The 15891-nt window shown below is 38.0% G+C and overlaps 1 protein-coding gene across 1 annotated transcript; it reads right to left on the reverse strand.

Annotated features, from left to right (window-relative positions):
* Positions 1 to 1524: 1524 nt before the first annotated feature.
* Positions 1525 to 14317, reverse strand: aqp9b (aquaporin 9b). Its single transcript, XM_051379667.1, has 6 exons — positions 14096 to 14317; positions 13190 to 13316; positions 9654 to 9791; positions 9378 to 9496; positions 8130 to 8347; positions 1525 to 3469 (listed from the first exon to the last, which is right to left on the reverse strand). The coding sequence occupies exons 1-6, from the start codon at positions 14195 to 14197 to the stop codon at positions 3307 to 3309; spliced, it is 867 nt and encodes a 288-aa protein (XP_051235627.1). The 5' UTR covers positions 14198 to 14317; the 3' UTR covers positions 1525 to 3306.
* Positions 14318 to 15891: the final 1574 nt, after the last annotated feature.

A 15891-nucleotide genomic window follows, 5' to 3' on the forward strand; every position in this document is an offset into this window, starting at 1 on the left:
ACTGTAGGTGAACAGTTTGGAAGAGCAAACATGCTGAACCTTTGCTTTTCCAAGTATTGTGTGTATATGTGCGAGTATATGTGTGTGTGTGAGTGTGTTTGCATCCGTGTCTGGGCATGCTGAACAAATATACACAAATACTAGTTCAGTTTGTCCAATTCAGACAAAAAAATACAATACAACACAAAATAACTAAATCAGGTTCAGAATGAGAATGAACTGAGGCAGCCAAAGGGCAGAAAGTACCAACAAAAAACTGTAGAAATACTTTCATATGAGAAAAAAGCTCATGCACAAACGCCATTTTGGCCCATTATAATGTAAAGCTGTTGTACAAGTCAAAGAGAGGATACAGATAGATAGATAGATACTTTATTCATGGGGAAGAGCTCAGAAACCACTGAACCGCAAAAACACACTCCTTATCCATTCTCCATGAAGTTATATAATCCAGTTACAGTTGTCTTCTTTTAAATTTTGATGTAATTCTGCTGTACTCGCTACTCACGTTGATGATTGGTAGGTTTACTTGACTAAGATAATGACTAAAGAATATCTAATGAACGGACTTGGTCTATAACACTGTGTGTGTGTGTGTGTGTGTGTGTGTGTGTGTGTGTGTGTGTGTGTGCGAGAGAGCGAGAGAGAGACAGAGAGACAGAGAGAGAGACAGAGAGAGAGAGAGAGAGAGAGAGAGAGAGAGAGAGAGAGAGAGAGCACATTTTTAGATTTTTTATAGGGGAATAATGATGCGCTTCATGATATTTTTAACAAAATTTGAATGAAAAAAAAAGACATTTGATGATTTATTTGTCCTTAGGCATACATTTGTGTTTAATTTGCTTATTATCTTAGTTTTTATTTTCTTTCCAGACATCAGAGTAAAATGGAAAATGTGAAAAAAAAAACTGAATTGAATTTTCCCAGCAGAAATGTTTGATGTCACAGGTGTAACTAAAAGCATTAATGACGGCTCAGTGCTTGTTAAGCGTTCCAGTAAGTAATAACAGTGTGACAGTGAGCCAAGGTGCACACTACCATATAAACTGAAGCAGCTAAATGGAATTCAGCTATTATTAGTATTTGATCATCTGTGCTTTTCCTACTGTGACATGTCAAAATGTCTTCTGTGAAAATTGTTATTTTTCCTAATCGATTATAAAAACAAAGCCTGGCTGACAATAATTTCAGCAAAATAAAGATCAAGTCTGACAAACATCTTAGCTGGCAACAAAACATAATTATCTTTGCAGAAAGAGTGCATGGTAGCATACCTGGCAGAGTGTGTACCCCATGTAGTCTGAGTGGACCAGGTTCGATTTCAATCGAAAGTTATCCCCCCCTCTCTCTGTACCCCCTTTCCTGTCTATCTTCGACTGTCCTATCAAATAAATTTAAAAAAATATCTAAAAAGTTACATTTCAGGTCTTGTCCAATATGTCCATTTTATATCACAAGATGTAATGCCATCCTAATACTTTTATACCACTTGTCATTAAGACCAACACAACAAGTGTGAACAAATCATTTCAACGAACTTTATTCAATATTGAGATACATTGAATAGTGTAAAAGAAAAACTGTTGATTCAGACAGATAGTGCTTCAGAAAATGTTACTAAACTATCTTAGAAAAAGCAACTGAAAATAAGCAACAAACAACAAGACAAAAAGATTTGAATGTTACTTCCTGACAGGCTGCCACTCAGGACAGAAGCACTAGGCCACATGCAGGGGTTGAAATAACGGGGACACTAGTGTTTAACTGGTTCCGGTGAAAGAAGGACCAAATGATGCACTGAAAGTTTAATCCAGGACGTCACAGCAAAATCACTCTTTGATGTTTGTGCCACATTTTTTTGTTTCACAAAAGTAAAACAAAGAGATTAAAAACCCTGGTAATCTAGGTGATTGTCATGTCGCCAAACAAGTGTCCACAAGTGTACAATACTGTGCTATTGTAAAATGACATTCAGTGCAGTACAATATAATCTCACAATTATTATGTATGTAATATAATGCCTCTATGTTGTTTGACAGTGTTGTGTGCAGCATGTTACTTATAATATGACCCAGGCTGGGTCATATAATTCTAACACACAGCATGTTGGGTTTGTCTTTGCAAATTCTGTGCTCTCAGGATACAAGCATTATGCATCTCAAAAGCATTAATAAAGGATTGTCCAGTGTTTTATACCTTCATTTTACATTTCATTTTGCAAAAAAACTTTGTTGTCCAGTTTCCAGTGTTGAGCTCAAAACCAAAACAGCAGAAATGTGTGATTTATTTCACATTTTACCTCAGCTCTGAAGAGTTTTTAATGTAAACAGATACAGTCAGTGTTGTGCCCCCTGATACAGCATGGTCACTGACTCAATCACAATTCATCAAGGACTTCAGTGACATTTGCAAAGGTTTCTGCTTGAAACAAAAGAAATCTTTGTTTTGTGTGTGTGTTTGCAGAAAGCAGATGCTTACATGTTGAGTTATGGCTTTTAAATATCAAAGGTACCTGTAATGAGTATATCTGTAATCCAGCAATATAACACAAGCTTGTGTGTCACACAATTATGGATATGAGTGAAAAAGTAAGCAAAACCAGTATAATCATTTAAGGCTGGATTTCCTACATAAATATGTTATAAAGACTAGTAAGATAAAGCAATCAATCGCACATGCAAAGGAAGTGAAACAGAATAAGGAAGTCACTCCACAAAACACACATTACTGTAACACACTGGCTAAAAATAATATAAATTACTACATTTCCACATTAAGTCAACGGTTTCCTAAATGCTACATATATTTAATGCCCCTGTTTGTCAGGTAGATAGTAGTAAAATAAAAATGCTGTAAAGAAACTTGGCAAATATTTCTAACAAGAGAAGATGAATCCAGTTAGGATATAGGAAACTATAAAGAATACTGCATAGCTATAATTCAGAGGAAACTCCCCATGCAAGGTTATGATATCATTAAATTAAGCTTGATGTCTAAAGAGAATACATTTGTCAAGAAAGTTTAATATTTTGATATATGAACGAGCCCCTGGCAGATAAAACCTGAAACCTATAAATAGACCAGACTTTCTACAAAAAGAGACACGTAAAGGCTTCATAAAACACTCATGCATATTTCAAAATGACAATAAAATGCTGTAGTCACACGCATGCTTTGTATTAAAACACTGACTGTAAATTCTCTTAGAACAGTAATTGTAGAAATGTATAAAACAGAACTTTTTTGCCTTCTGAGGGTGAAAATCAGCTGCTTTGTTGCTTTGCTCTGCAAACTTTGTTCTAAAATTTAACTCATAGTTATCATTTCATATTTGTCCTGAACATTGTTCTCCTCCTGTTTTTCAGGCTCAGGGTGGTGCAACTCAATGAAGAGGAAGTAAACGCCTGCTCCAACTGCTCCGCCCACCATGGGTCCTGCCACAGGGATCCACCACCAGCAACCTCCAGCTCTGCAGTGAGAGGGACCCATACACAGTCATTATTACGACAATATACAATATAACGATACATTTACTATTATCTTGCGTGAATTAAAAGGGACACTTTTAGTGTTTCAAGTGATTAATGAAGTGACATTAGACTACTAATTCTTAAAAGAAATACAGAGTGTTCGTTACAAGCTGGAGGCATAAAGTGAGAACCTCTACCTGGCAGAGAATGTCACATTCATGTCATAAGGGTTGGATAGAAGAGATGGTTCACGTTTATGTCACAGAAAAACTCAAGACAGATGCATGACTGCAAATTCAATATAACATTATATACTTTAAAGTTGGGTTTAAAGGAATAGTTTTAGATTTTGAGAGATATTATTTTTTGTTTTCTTGCTGTTGTTGGATAAGAAGATTGATACCACTTTCATGTCTGCATGGTAAATGTAATGCTACAGCAAGTGTGAACCTATCTTGTTGTCACCCATTGGTTTGTGGAGTACCATTCTAAGGCCTCAAGTTTGGCATTTTGGCCATTGCCATGACAGTTGCGGAGGTGACGCACTGCAAGTTCTGTTTTCACTGACAAGGCTTGCCTGGTCACACACAATCTTGTATTACATTTCATTAAAATATGTTTCTGAAACGATCTTAAGTGAGAAATAGGCAACACAGTAACATAATCTTGATGCCTGGATTGACAATTTTAACTGAGTTTCATGCACCGCGCTGGACAGACACAGAGAGTGACCTGTTAGTCATACGGTAGCCCTGCCCAAAGAAACACACGGCTTTATCATAAATTTTACTCTAAAATTGGATCATAATTTACTAAATGAACATTAAAATGTATTGAAGAAGATGTGAAACTAGTGATTGAGACTGAAGTCAGCTCCATTAGAGTGAATGGTATCGGTGTGTTATTGCAGCCAATGGAGCTCCCCCTGCTGGCCTTTACATACAATGCAGGTTTTAAGACACTTCCGCGTTGGCTTCAGTTTTCAGACCCGGAAGCTCTGTCCGTTACATATACAGTCAATAGGCTACAGCCAGCAGCCAGTTAGCTTAGCTTAGCACAAAGACTGGAAACGGGGGTAAACAGCTAGCCTGGCTCTGTCCAAAGGCCTACTTGAACCTCTTAAGCTCACTAATACTACTTTTTATACCTTGAATGGTAGACTTTAGCTGACATGAGCCATCCATGGTTTGTTTTTCAGGCTAACATTCATAGTTACAACAACATTATTTAGAAAGTTATAATTATGGTAACTTTGACATAACATAAACGCTGCATAATAGACACTATTGATATGCATTATGGGAAAAGTAGGATACAGCTAGATATTATAGAGGATATCTTGATCTCTGCTGCTTCACTTTTGACCATTTTTTTGTTGTTTAATCTGTCTCTTGCAAGTCCCACAATTTTATAGACAGATATAGTAATACAATATTAAATTGCTACATTGGCTCTCCAATCTGTATGTTTGTGTTAGTATCATCCTATCTAAGGTGGGTTAGACACAGTTATCCCAGATTACCAGTAAAGTCTTAAGGAGCTCTGTGTGTTAGACCTACTGCATGTGTCCTCGTTCTCACTCTGAACAGACAGAGCCAGAGAGAGATTAGAGTCCTGCTGGTCAATGTGGCTGTTAAGAGTCTTTATTGCAGGTGAAAAGGGCTTCAGTTAAAAGAGCTGATGCACAGGCCTGAAAGTAAACAAGCGTCTGAGCAGGTCATCTTTCTCTCCTGTAGGCATTCAGGAAGTAGACAAGAAAAGGGAGGCGGCTGGATTATAGACTTTAATCTATGGCCACAGCTCAGATGATCAGGTCAGGAGACAGACACCCCGTGGGTCACATTGACGACATGTGGACATGAGTGCAGCCAAGTGCCTTCACACTCAATGCTGAACAGGGATATGATGTACAGAAAGTTTTTATATCATAAATGTAAAAGATTATGTCAGATTTAGCACATATTTTATGCATGATATGAAGCTGACAGTCCCAACGGCTTATATGTGCATTAATACAATCTTGCTATATTTGTGTTTTCATATGAGCCATCTGGTGATAGTTAATGCTGTGGTATGAGCATCAGAACTCACTTTATCTTTCCTGTAGCATTTGCCTTCAACTACACCTTATATTATGTAATTTTCAAGATTAATCAAGAATTCTGCTTTTAAAAGTCCATAGCTATATTGAACAACCTTTTAATTCAGGTCTGTGCATTTATAGAGGCACCATTATCATTCAAGCAGTGTTTTGCTTAACCACATATTCTCTACTGTTAATGCATTTCAGCAGTAGCATGTACAAAACCTTTCAAGGGCAAAAAAAAGAAAAAAAGGCCAGGACAGGGCCAGTGATAAACAGGGCCAGTGATAAACAGGGCAGTGATAAACAGGGCAGTGAGGGCAAATACATGAACAGAGCAGATACAGGCAACACGTGAGAGAAGAAAAGTTTGGATTTGCTAGGTAAAGAGGTCAACTGTGTCATATAATAATAATAATACTAATAAACACTGACCCAAAAAAAATATTACTTTAGTAGAAGCTAGCCACTATCAAACCAAAAAGGCTGCAATTTCTGAGGTTGTATGTCTGTATAGAGCTGCTTGGAGCACCTCAAATGTGACCTGGAAAGATCAGGAACCTCAGCCTACACTATGTCATTGGTAGGGTTCACTGGCTGGTTAGAAAGCTGCTCGATGGAAAGGTGCCAGTAGTGGATGAGATCAGCTAAGAGCTTTGGATATTTTAAGGTGCAACAGTTAACATGCGTCGTCATTATCACAAAGAATTACCACAAGAAATCACAAGAAAAGAAATAGTACCAACGTTTACATCATCCTGAGAGCTTGAAAAAGACGACCAGAGGAATGTTTTCCAACTTTTCAGGGATCACACTACTGTGCCTCAGTGATAATTACACCTTAAATCAAGATACTGGAAAGGACGCGCCACTCCAGTGATACTCAGGAAGAACAATAGCAACTGTGTCGACATCAACAAAGAATCAGCATTTTAGCCCTGCACAGACAAAAATGTTCCTTGTGTTATCCTGTAGTAGTACAATATATAACTACTGGCAAATAAACAATTCTGATTCTGATTCATATAAAGTCTGCTGTTGTGAGCCATTTATATTCATGTAGCATAACAGCTTTGTTTGCATTCTTGACAAAGTCCAAAGTGAAAGCAAGTCAGGGATGCACTTTGTCCCCTTTCCTGTTTGCAACGTGTGGACAGTATCTGAAAAGTACAACTCTGTGACATTAGAGTGGCACCCAAAGGTAACGTACCATTTCAAAATCCAACGGGTTGACCTGGTAAGGGTAATGAATGAGGTAGCCTGGGAGGAGGACCCAATACAAAGCAGGACATGCAAGAGGGAAAATATCCCACCTGTCATGTCTGGGTTTGCTTTGCCCCCCACTATCACTGTAGAAGTTCCCTTTTACTATCACTGGTGAATAAGAGCCAGAGATTCCTCACCGCATGGTGCTTCATTTAAATAAACACTTTATGTTTTCATTCTGAGTGTTTCTCAGCAAAACACATTGTGAGGCCCAACAAACTGTGGTGATGTTGAATACATCTCCTTTCTCTTAAAACATTTACAAAGCCAGCAAGTTTTGACATACATATTCTTTAAAGCAGCTATAAATGATATTTGTATGTATCATTTGACAGTGAGTAATGTGAGAGAGGTTGCTCGTAGTGATCCTACAAAGAATAACTACTGAATCTGTAGCTCCCCTCTGCTTAACGGATCTTTGTTTTCAACTAAAAACCCAATGTTCACTATGTGCTCAAGCACAGACACAACAGAAAGACACCGCAATGACAACTATCTGATGAACACAGTGGAGCATTTAATTTACTATATTTCATATATATGTGTCACATATATTTCACTCAAGAGTTGCTAGAAAGCGAAAAGAGAGTGAATATTGGACATTAATCAGGTGGCCAGAAACATGATTCCAAATGAATGTTAATGTTGCTCCATAACTGCTGGATGTGTTGTAAGCAACTGTTTTAAAGGTGATGATATGGCAATGTTGTGTTCACTGCCACCAAGTTGCCAGAAAGATCATCTATTGGCTTTAAGGACATTTTAACTATTACATAAGAAAAATATGTTGTCTACTTCCAAATCTTATCAAAATATGACATCTTTATCAGTCTAAATATAAAAATCAATAAAATTGCAACAAAACAGGACCAGGAACCGCTGGGTGGAGGGTAACAGGGGGAAGAAGATAAAAGGAAGAAAGAGAAAGAACATATAATTGTGCCATTTCTGCAATGAATAATAAATATTTACGTGCCTAGAATCTCTCCCTGCACACTTAAAGCCCACAGCCCATTTTGCAGGAAATACACGCACTGTCTTTAAAATATTAATTCAGATTGTGAAGAGAGCAGAAATGGAGGTTCACATGCTTCTCTTTATGTGGGACAGAGAAGAGCAGCCACTTAGTTAAAGTTTCTTACATCACACATCTACTAATACTCAGGCAGTGGTGAGCGTGAGAGCAGCAGTAAATAATGGACTCCCAGCTCTCTCAGGGCAGGCAGCTCAGAAAACATGTCTTACTTACTTACTTGCGTATGTTTTGGGGGATAACAGGCACATTTTTGTATCTACATTAGTAGGATTACCTGAATACGTCCATGCCCCACCCAGCCACAGCCGTGAAGAACCGTGGGCCGAGGTCTCGCGCTGGGTTGATTGGATAGCCGCAGTTAAGACCCATGGACACTCCAATGGCCATAATGATCAGGCCGATGCACAGAGGCTCCATACCTTTTGGAGCACCGATATTCTTCCTGTCAGTGATGGCCAGGATGCACAGGATCAGCGCACCAGTTGCAATTACCTTTAAAACAAAAGCATCAGGCAATTATTGGCATAACATCAGTTATATAATTCTTTGCTTGTTTGTTATTGTTGTTGTTTTTAAGAGGATGTTTTTGTATTACCTCGTCTGTGGTGGTGACCTGACCTCTGCCCTATGTTACTCTGTCTAAGCTTATTATGGGGCTTCCCCTTTCCCCTGGTTTCAGTCTGTATAGCCAAGACAGCTTTACTATTTAGCCCCATATGGCTCAATATTAAGAAAACATTGCAAAGTTAGATTATCAAAGAATATAATCTCTCTCATATTAAACATATTATCTAAAAAAGCTAAAAATGTTTATTTTGTTTAATTTGACAGATTATTATTTCACAGATTAAACAGTCTGTGTTCCCAAACCCCGTTACCAAACATCAAAATCCATTGACAGGACTCGTCATAACTCATAATATACATAATAACTGAAAGTTAATTATTCATGTTTCTGATGGTGTAGCTGCTTTATTTACATCAGTGATGCCTGTAAACATTAGCGTAAATCCTGGATTAAAAAAGCATAATGTTAAGTTTAAAAAATATATGTATATATACTGATTATACCTTTAATGCCCCCACTGCCTTCACACGCAGACCGACATGTGCATCTCGCCTCATACACATCCAGAACAGATGGAAGTTATTCTCAGCATCGGAGCAGAATTGTTCATACATTAGCAAACAACTCACATGTCCATTTATGCTTACATTCATACCCATGACTGCACTTAACGCATGCTCACGTGCTCTCTGTATTCTCTAGAGGCTTCCACATACACAGAATCCCATTGGAAAATGTTTGTTTTCTCATTGACATGAATAATTCCATATAAAAAAAGAGGCAAAAGCTCTCTGAAGATAATAACTGATATATGATTCAAAAACATGTTTTTCTTTCATGTTACCAGGGAGGAGTTTGTTTAGACTGTATAAAGTATTATTATTACTATTATCTATTTTTGTATATATTACCTAGCCACTGGTATATCATCATATATTCAAGTTAGTGCCCTACCTGATCAACAAACCCATTAAGGACTGAGAGATGTTTTGCAGGATAAGATGCAAATATGTTGGCTGTAGCATTTGCACCAGTAACAACAAATTCTCCATCAGTGTATTCCATCAAAGCATCTGTGGAAAGAAAATACAATGGACTTAAAATTAAGTTTCCACTTCTTTCAGATTTCATGGGATTCTGGGTTTCCTCAGAAAAAATATCCAGATAACCTCATAATCCTGTTTTCTGACACATTTCTCTGTAAATACTGATTTACGCATTTACACCCACCGTAATACAACCCATAGACAGCACAGGATCCAGCAAAAGCCCCCAGGAACTGTGCCACCACATACACAGGGAACTTCTTCAGAGGAAGCTTCCCCAGGATCACCATGGCCAGAGAGACTGCAGGGTTAACGTGGGCTCCTGGAACAATGCAACAAAAAAAGATAAGCAAAATCAAGTAACATTTGCACAAAGTCCTAAAGTCCTAATAATAGAAAGGCAGTATTGTAAAATAAGACTAAAAGAATAACAATATAATCGACAATATAATCGAGTTATACAAGTCCAAACTGCCATCCTTGTGCCTACATTACCATTGCTGACAGTTTGGGGAGAGATTCAGGTGTGTTAACAGCTAAAGTAGCCCTAAGAAGAGATGAGGAGTGGGCCACAGAGGTAAGCTCACTCCTTTCTCCACAGTTTCTATTCATTGTTGCTTGTAGTCTTCAGCACCAACTTACACTGACTTGATTGACATGCCTTGAGGCAATTAATCAGAGATTTATTAAGCTTTCTCTGGGGCCTTTTTATTGTCAAACTGTAGAATATTCTGCTCTCATAACATATCTTTGTCACAAGTGTTCGATAACTACATTTGAGAGATAATTTGAGCAAAAGATTTGTGTATATATATAAAAAGAATATCACCCCATATATTGATATTTGAGGTTTTTACTCCCTAATATTGGTATCAGCATTGGCCCCAAAAACCCATTATCGTTCAGGCTCTAATCAAAACAGTTACAGTTAACAATTACTTCTATTGACAAACTCATTAACTGACTAATTGTTTCAGCTCTAAGTCAAATATCTTTGACTGAGCTGAGAAGCTCTTGTTTGTCTTCTCTTAGGAGATAAGGTAAACTGAGTTCAGTGGATTAAAACAGTCAGTGCCAGGCTGGCTGATCATTTAGTGCCTGTGTTCAAACCCACTGGTGCTCATTCATTCAAAACTTTGATGGTCTTTTCTAAGAAAGAGCACTGGGTTTGTGTGCCTGTTTTCCTATATTGTACATTGTCCTTAAGAGACGTGTTTGAACACATTCCAGCCAATTGTTTCTGGGCTGTGATGGCAGTGTGGGGTCATTTATTTAACACTCTGGGATCTTGGCTTTGACCTCACTGTGGTAACACCACTGGGGGTATCAGCCATGCGCCCATTGTTAATCTCCCTGTCCTGTTCACAAACACTGACCACGACAACCAGCAAGACCTGCCTGTCTGAATTGCATCTGACATAATCTGCCTGAATCTGCTTAAGGCACACGTAGACTGCAGGTCATTAGAGTGACCATGATGTGTCACACTTATGGTACACTCTCATCTAAAATCTGAGACTACAAAGTGAAAACAATTGTGTTTTCTTCTCCTATGGGGCCGCCCTGCCAGGAAAGCCTAGAAAGCCAGGCTTGTCACACCTGACCCCCCTCCTCTCCAGAGACCCATGCCCCAGTAAAGCTCATTAGTCCAATACCTATGATCATCTTCAGAGATGTCGTTGGACAGAAGCTTCCCACTGAGCTGTGGACCCCAGGGCTGAATGGCCCAGTCATGCAGCAAAAGCTCTCCATATATTAACCTCCGTGTCCTCGGGCTTTTCTGCTATTTCTCTGAAGCTTTACAACTCTTCTCATTAATGAAGTGGCGCTATACAAATAAAATTTAATTGAAATTGAATTAAACATGTAGCACAAGTAACACTGTAATATGAGTCAGAGTGATCACAACAGCCAACAAATGCCTCATTCATATATCACATATTCACACTGCACTAAATATATATTGCACTTTTTTCATTCTCTTGCAAACTCAATTTTCTCACTGAATAATTTTAAATCTCTTCAAATACACAATACACAACAAATATATTAGTTCCCTAAATCACCGATGGACTAAAACACATGACACAGGAGAATTTGTGCGATCCTGAAACTGTTTAGTTCAAAATACAAAGTCTGTATGGCATGGACTGGGTTTAGCTTAGCTTAGCACAAAGACTGAAAACAGGGGTATAAGATATAACATGTTATATCTCACCTAATCTGTGAGAAAAACCAAAGTAGCATGTGCATTAGATCAGTGACTTTCTGGAGTCTCCACTGGTTGCCAGGCAACTGCTCAAAACCAAACAATTGATTAAACAACGTGTTAATGACTGAACTTTAGGGGTGCTAGGTGTAGCTGTTTTCCCCCATGTCCGGTCTTAATCATAAGCAAAGCTAACAGTCTGTTGGTTGTAGCTTCATATACAATGGACAGATATGAGAAAATAAGTAAGTATTTCCCAAAATGTCAAACTGTTCCTTTAAACAGTTATTATGCCATCAGATGCTCTGGTTTTGATGATTATTGTTCACTTCCCAGCAGTGCTGGAAAATATCATTCATGAAGCCTTAACAGTGAAACCCTCAACATAATGAATCCCTTGATTGCTGATTAATGGACACTCACCATTTTGGCTCAGCAAACCCGTGAAAAGCACTGTGACATTTAACAACTATTCCCTCCTATCTCTATCATTGCTGGCAACACACAGAGGGCTCGTCTTGCTGTAATCCTTGAAGAATGTACCCTATAAAGTCCCATTTGGAAATCAGGACGCAAGCACACTGACACCACCGTCTCAGCCCAACAGAGACGGTATTTAAGTACAGCACTTACTTTGGTTTAAAACTAATTTATTAATCATTTCTTTCTAGACCACAAAAGAGGTTACTTTATGTTGTATTCTCTGAATTCTCTCCATTGTGGATTATGTAATTACAAGACTATTCAAAGGTCTACACTGGTCTTCATAGGCCATCACTTTATCTAGATCAGTAAGCTAATGCGATGATGTCAGTCATCTGAGATGAAAATGCAACCTGATCTCTGCAAAGGTTTTTCATGTAAATACTTTGATGATGGAGATAACAGTGACAGAGTAACCTGGAGGAGAGAGTTGTTATACTACAAAGAGATGGTCAGACATCCACAACCAAAGATGGCATCTCCACCACAGACAAACTCTGAGTGATGACCTTTGATACGAGCCCGTGTTTGTAGTTTTTTTTAGGCTGAAATATCAAAATATTATATGGCTTCCTTGTTTTTCAGAGAGCTGAAAAAACAATTGAATTACAGAGAAAGCATCTTTGTCATTAACGTCTACATGCTCACAGGTGGAGCGGAAACAATTAGTCAACTGTCAGAAAATTAATCTGCAACTATTTCAACTCTCGATCAATTGTTTAAGTTATTTTTTCAAGTAAAAAGGCCAAACGTCCCTTAGATTTAGCTTCATAATTGTGAGAATCAGTGCTTTTTCTCTGAATATTTTGGGGTTTTAGACAAGTCTTGTAAAAAATATATAAAAATTTCACTTCTGGCTTCAGGAAACTGGCAATTTACACCATTTTTGAAAACATCAAGAAACTAATTTGCAGAATAATATAATGCAAATAATCACTAGTTGAGCAAGAGTTGAGAAAGTGGATGGCTTAATACTGTCATGACCGTGGGCTGTGTATGTATCCATACAAAAAATGGACTACTTTTACCTGACACTCCCCCTGCCATGTAGACAGCCATCATGACTCCCAGAGTGAAACCAACGTGGATGGTCAAGGGCTCCCCTAGAGCCCCTTTACTCAGCACTGTCTGGGCCACTGAACCACATCCAAAGAGCTGGGACAGAGACAAGAACAAAAACACAAAGGGTGGAGGTAGAAGGACTCATTGTTTTTAATTATTCCAATTATACCCGGCATTAACACTAGCCCTCTTGTCCACCAACAGCCGGTGACTGCCAAAGAGAATTTGTACAACTTGGAACTCCGAAAAATAATGAATCCCCCACTTACTGGGTGAAAGGCAGAAGTAATTCAGACCAAAAAAAGGTGTTGAGAGGGCAGCACTCATCCAAATTTAAAAAAAAGGGCTGTTGTGGAAGCTGTATCACTCTTCTGATGTGGCATCACAGGCATTAAAGTGGACTAAGAGGGGTGACAGGTGGAGGACAGTCCAGACTAAAAACACGTAATAAGTGAAAACTAGGCAAATCTTTCAAGAAAATGAAAAGGAAACATAAAAAAAGCAATGCTACCACTCTAGTGAACTGATCATTTGCTACAATTCATATGACCCCCCCACCTCATAATTGAGAGACTGTTATTGATTATATTGGTATAATAATTCAAATTTTGTGTGACATTGCACTTCTGAAGGAGTTGTGTGGAAGAAAATCAGTCCCACATCAGCCACATCTTGCTATCAGGAGCAATTACAGCTGAGCATCAAAGAGAAAGTCTGTTATTCCCAGAGTATACGCTATCTGTTAATAGAGACATATGAGAGACAGCAATCAGAGTCCCTGGAGACCCAGTTTGACACCTTATTAGCATAGTCCTTCACAGCTTTAAAGCGGCTGTTTAAGCTGGATGACAGGTGCAGAGGGAGGTACTCACTATCAGGACAAATATCCCCAGAAATTCCGCCAGGAACTCCTTAAAAATGTCCCGCCTCAGGCCAAATCTCTCCTTCATCTTCCTCTTGCTCTCATTTTCCATTTTCCCCCCCTGCGGTTGCTTGATGTCTTCCTCCGACCAGAACAAACAGCTAACAACTACGATGGAGTCTGTGTGTAATTGTCGGTGCAGATTGCCGCCTCCCACTCGGTGCGCTCGGACCGTGCAGCCGTCGGCAGGCCGACAGGCACGTTAAGCTTTCTGCATCTATTTCCCTTTGTAACCACAAGGGGTCTACTTTTTATTAGATAAATGGGCTCCGGAGCATTGCGCTGGTATTCAGACCCAACAGTTGCTGAAAGTATTGGATTTTATTTGCATTCATATACATTTGTTTTTTTTAGATAACAAATAACAAATTGACGAAAAATACGAATTTAAAATGTCAAATAGATAAATTATTTAGATAATAGGCTGCTTTGGCAATAAAAACACGAAAGATATATGAATATCTTAAAAGGGTATTTTAGTAGATCACTAAACTTGCAGCTGTGAGACTCAGAGACACAATAGGACAAAACAAATGTGAACAAATAAGAAACATAGGCTATGAAAACACTTGGATTGATATTAAGATAATTAAGTCTCAAATGTACCCATTACCACCAACAATAACATAAACCACCAGCCACGTTTCCAATTACAACATTTGGATGACTTTAAAGCTGTGTAAGAAGCGCCCTCCTTTATCGATGACAACACTGACAAATAAAATAGATGTTTTTTATTGTTATGAATATTATGAAATTCAGGTCAATGGATATTTTTACAATAACAGTCTCAAAACTTCATGTGGATAATAATCAGTTTAATAAATCAGGTGATCTTTCCAATATGCAAATATAATTGTTTAAATTCAGATTATTTTCTTAGCTGTTTAGCCGGTAATAAACATAGGCAATCAATTTCACATCACATACAGCTTTGTCTTTTTTTGGCATTTAAAACATTTCAAATTATAAAAAAATCACTGGAAGGGTAACATTTTGTACGAACATTATTAAAACCTCCAGGCTATTAAAACCTACCCATGCTCCTATAGACAGGTTTAAAAGGCCCACATGAATCTTTAAATAATGATCGTAAAATATATTAATGCCAAAAGAAAAAAAAAATTCACCAGAGTAAAAAATAACAAATATAATAATATTCTGAAAACCAGTTTAATGAGATCGAGTTTGTCACTTTAGGCCTTTAGTCTGTATTTCCACTGTATAAGTCTTATAGACTAATTGATGACCCATTATTATGTTTATGTTATAACACATTAAGTTGTGTATTGGAGAAAACAACCAGACTATACTTTATCAATTATTTGTGCTCTGATGTTTATATGTCTTTATAGATATTTTGTTAATAAGAAACATCCTATAACGAAATTAACTCTCTAAAAACACCCACATTGTCCTAACTTATCCAATTAGTCCTGTTAATCTTTTTCATTGTTCTTTCTTTTAAAACTTTTCCTTGCATGTTTTTGTCTCTCTTCTTTCACCGTGTTCAGAAAGTTTTCTCACTCACCTTTCTTCATGCAGAAATACTGCGGAGCCACTTCTCCCAGACATCATATTTCCAGTTGTCCTGCTTCCTTCCATATTGTAACAATTACACATCCCATTGATCTTATTAACCGCTCTTGGTAAATATACCGTTAAAAGTTGAATATGTGAGTGTGACTGTGAGATGTCCGAGGCCCACTTCGTCCAACAGAGGGAGCTCCATGAATACATTTGAAC

Source organism: Dicentrarchus labrax, unplaced genomic scaffold (assembly GCF_905237075.1).
Source record: "Dicentrarchus labrax unplaced genomic scaffold, dlabrax2021, whole genome shotgun sequence".
NCBI classification, from domain to species: Eukaryota; Metazoa; Chordata; class Actinopteri; family Moronidae; genus Dicentrarchus; species Dicentrarchus labrax.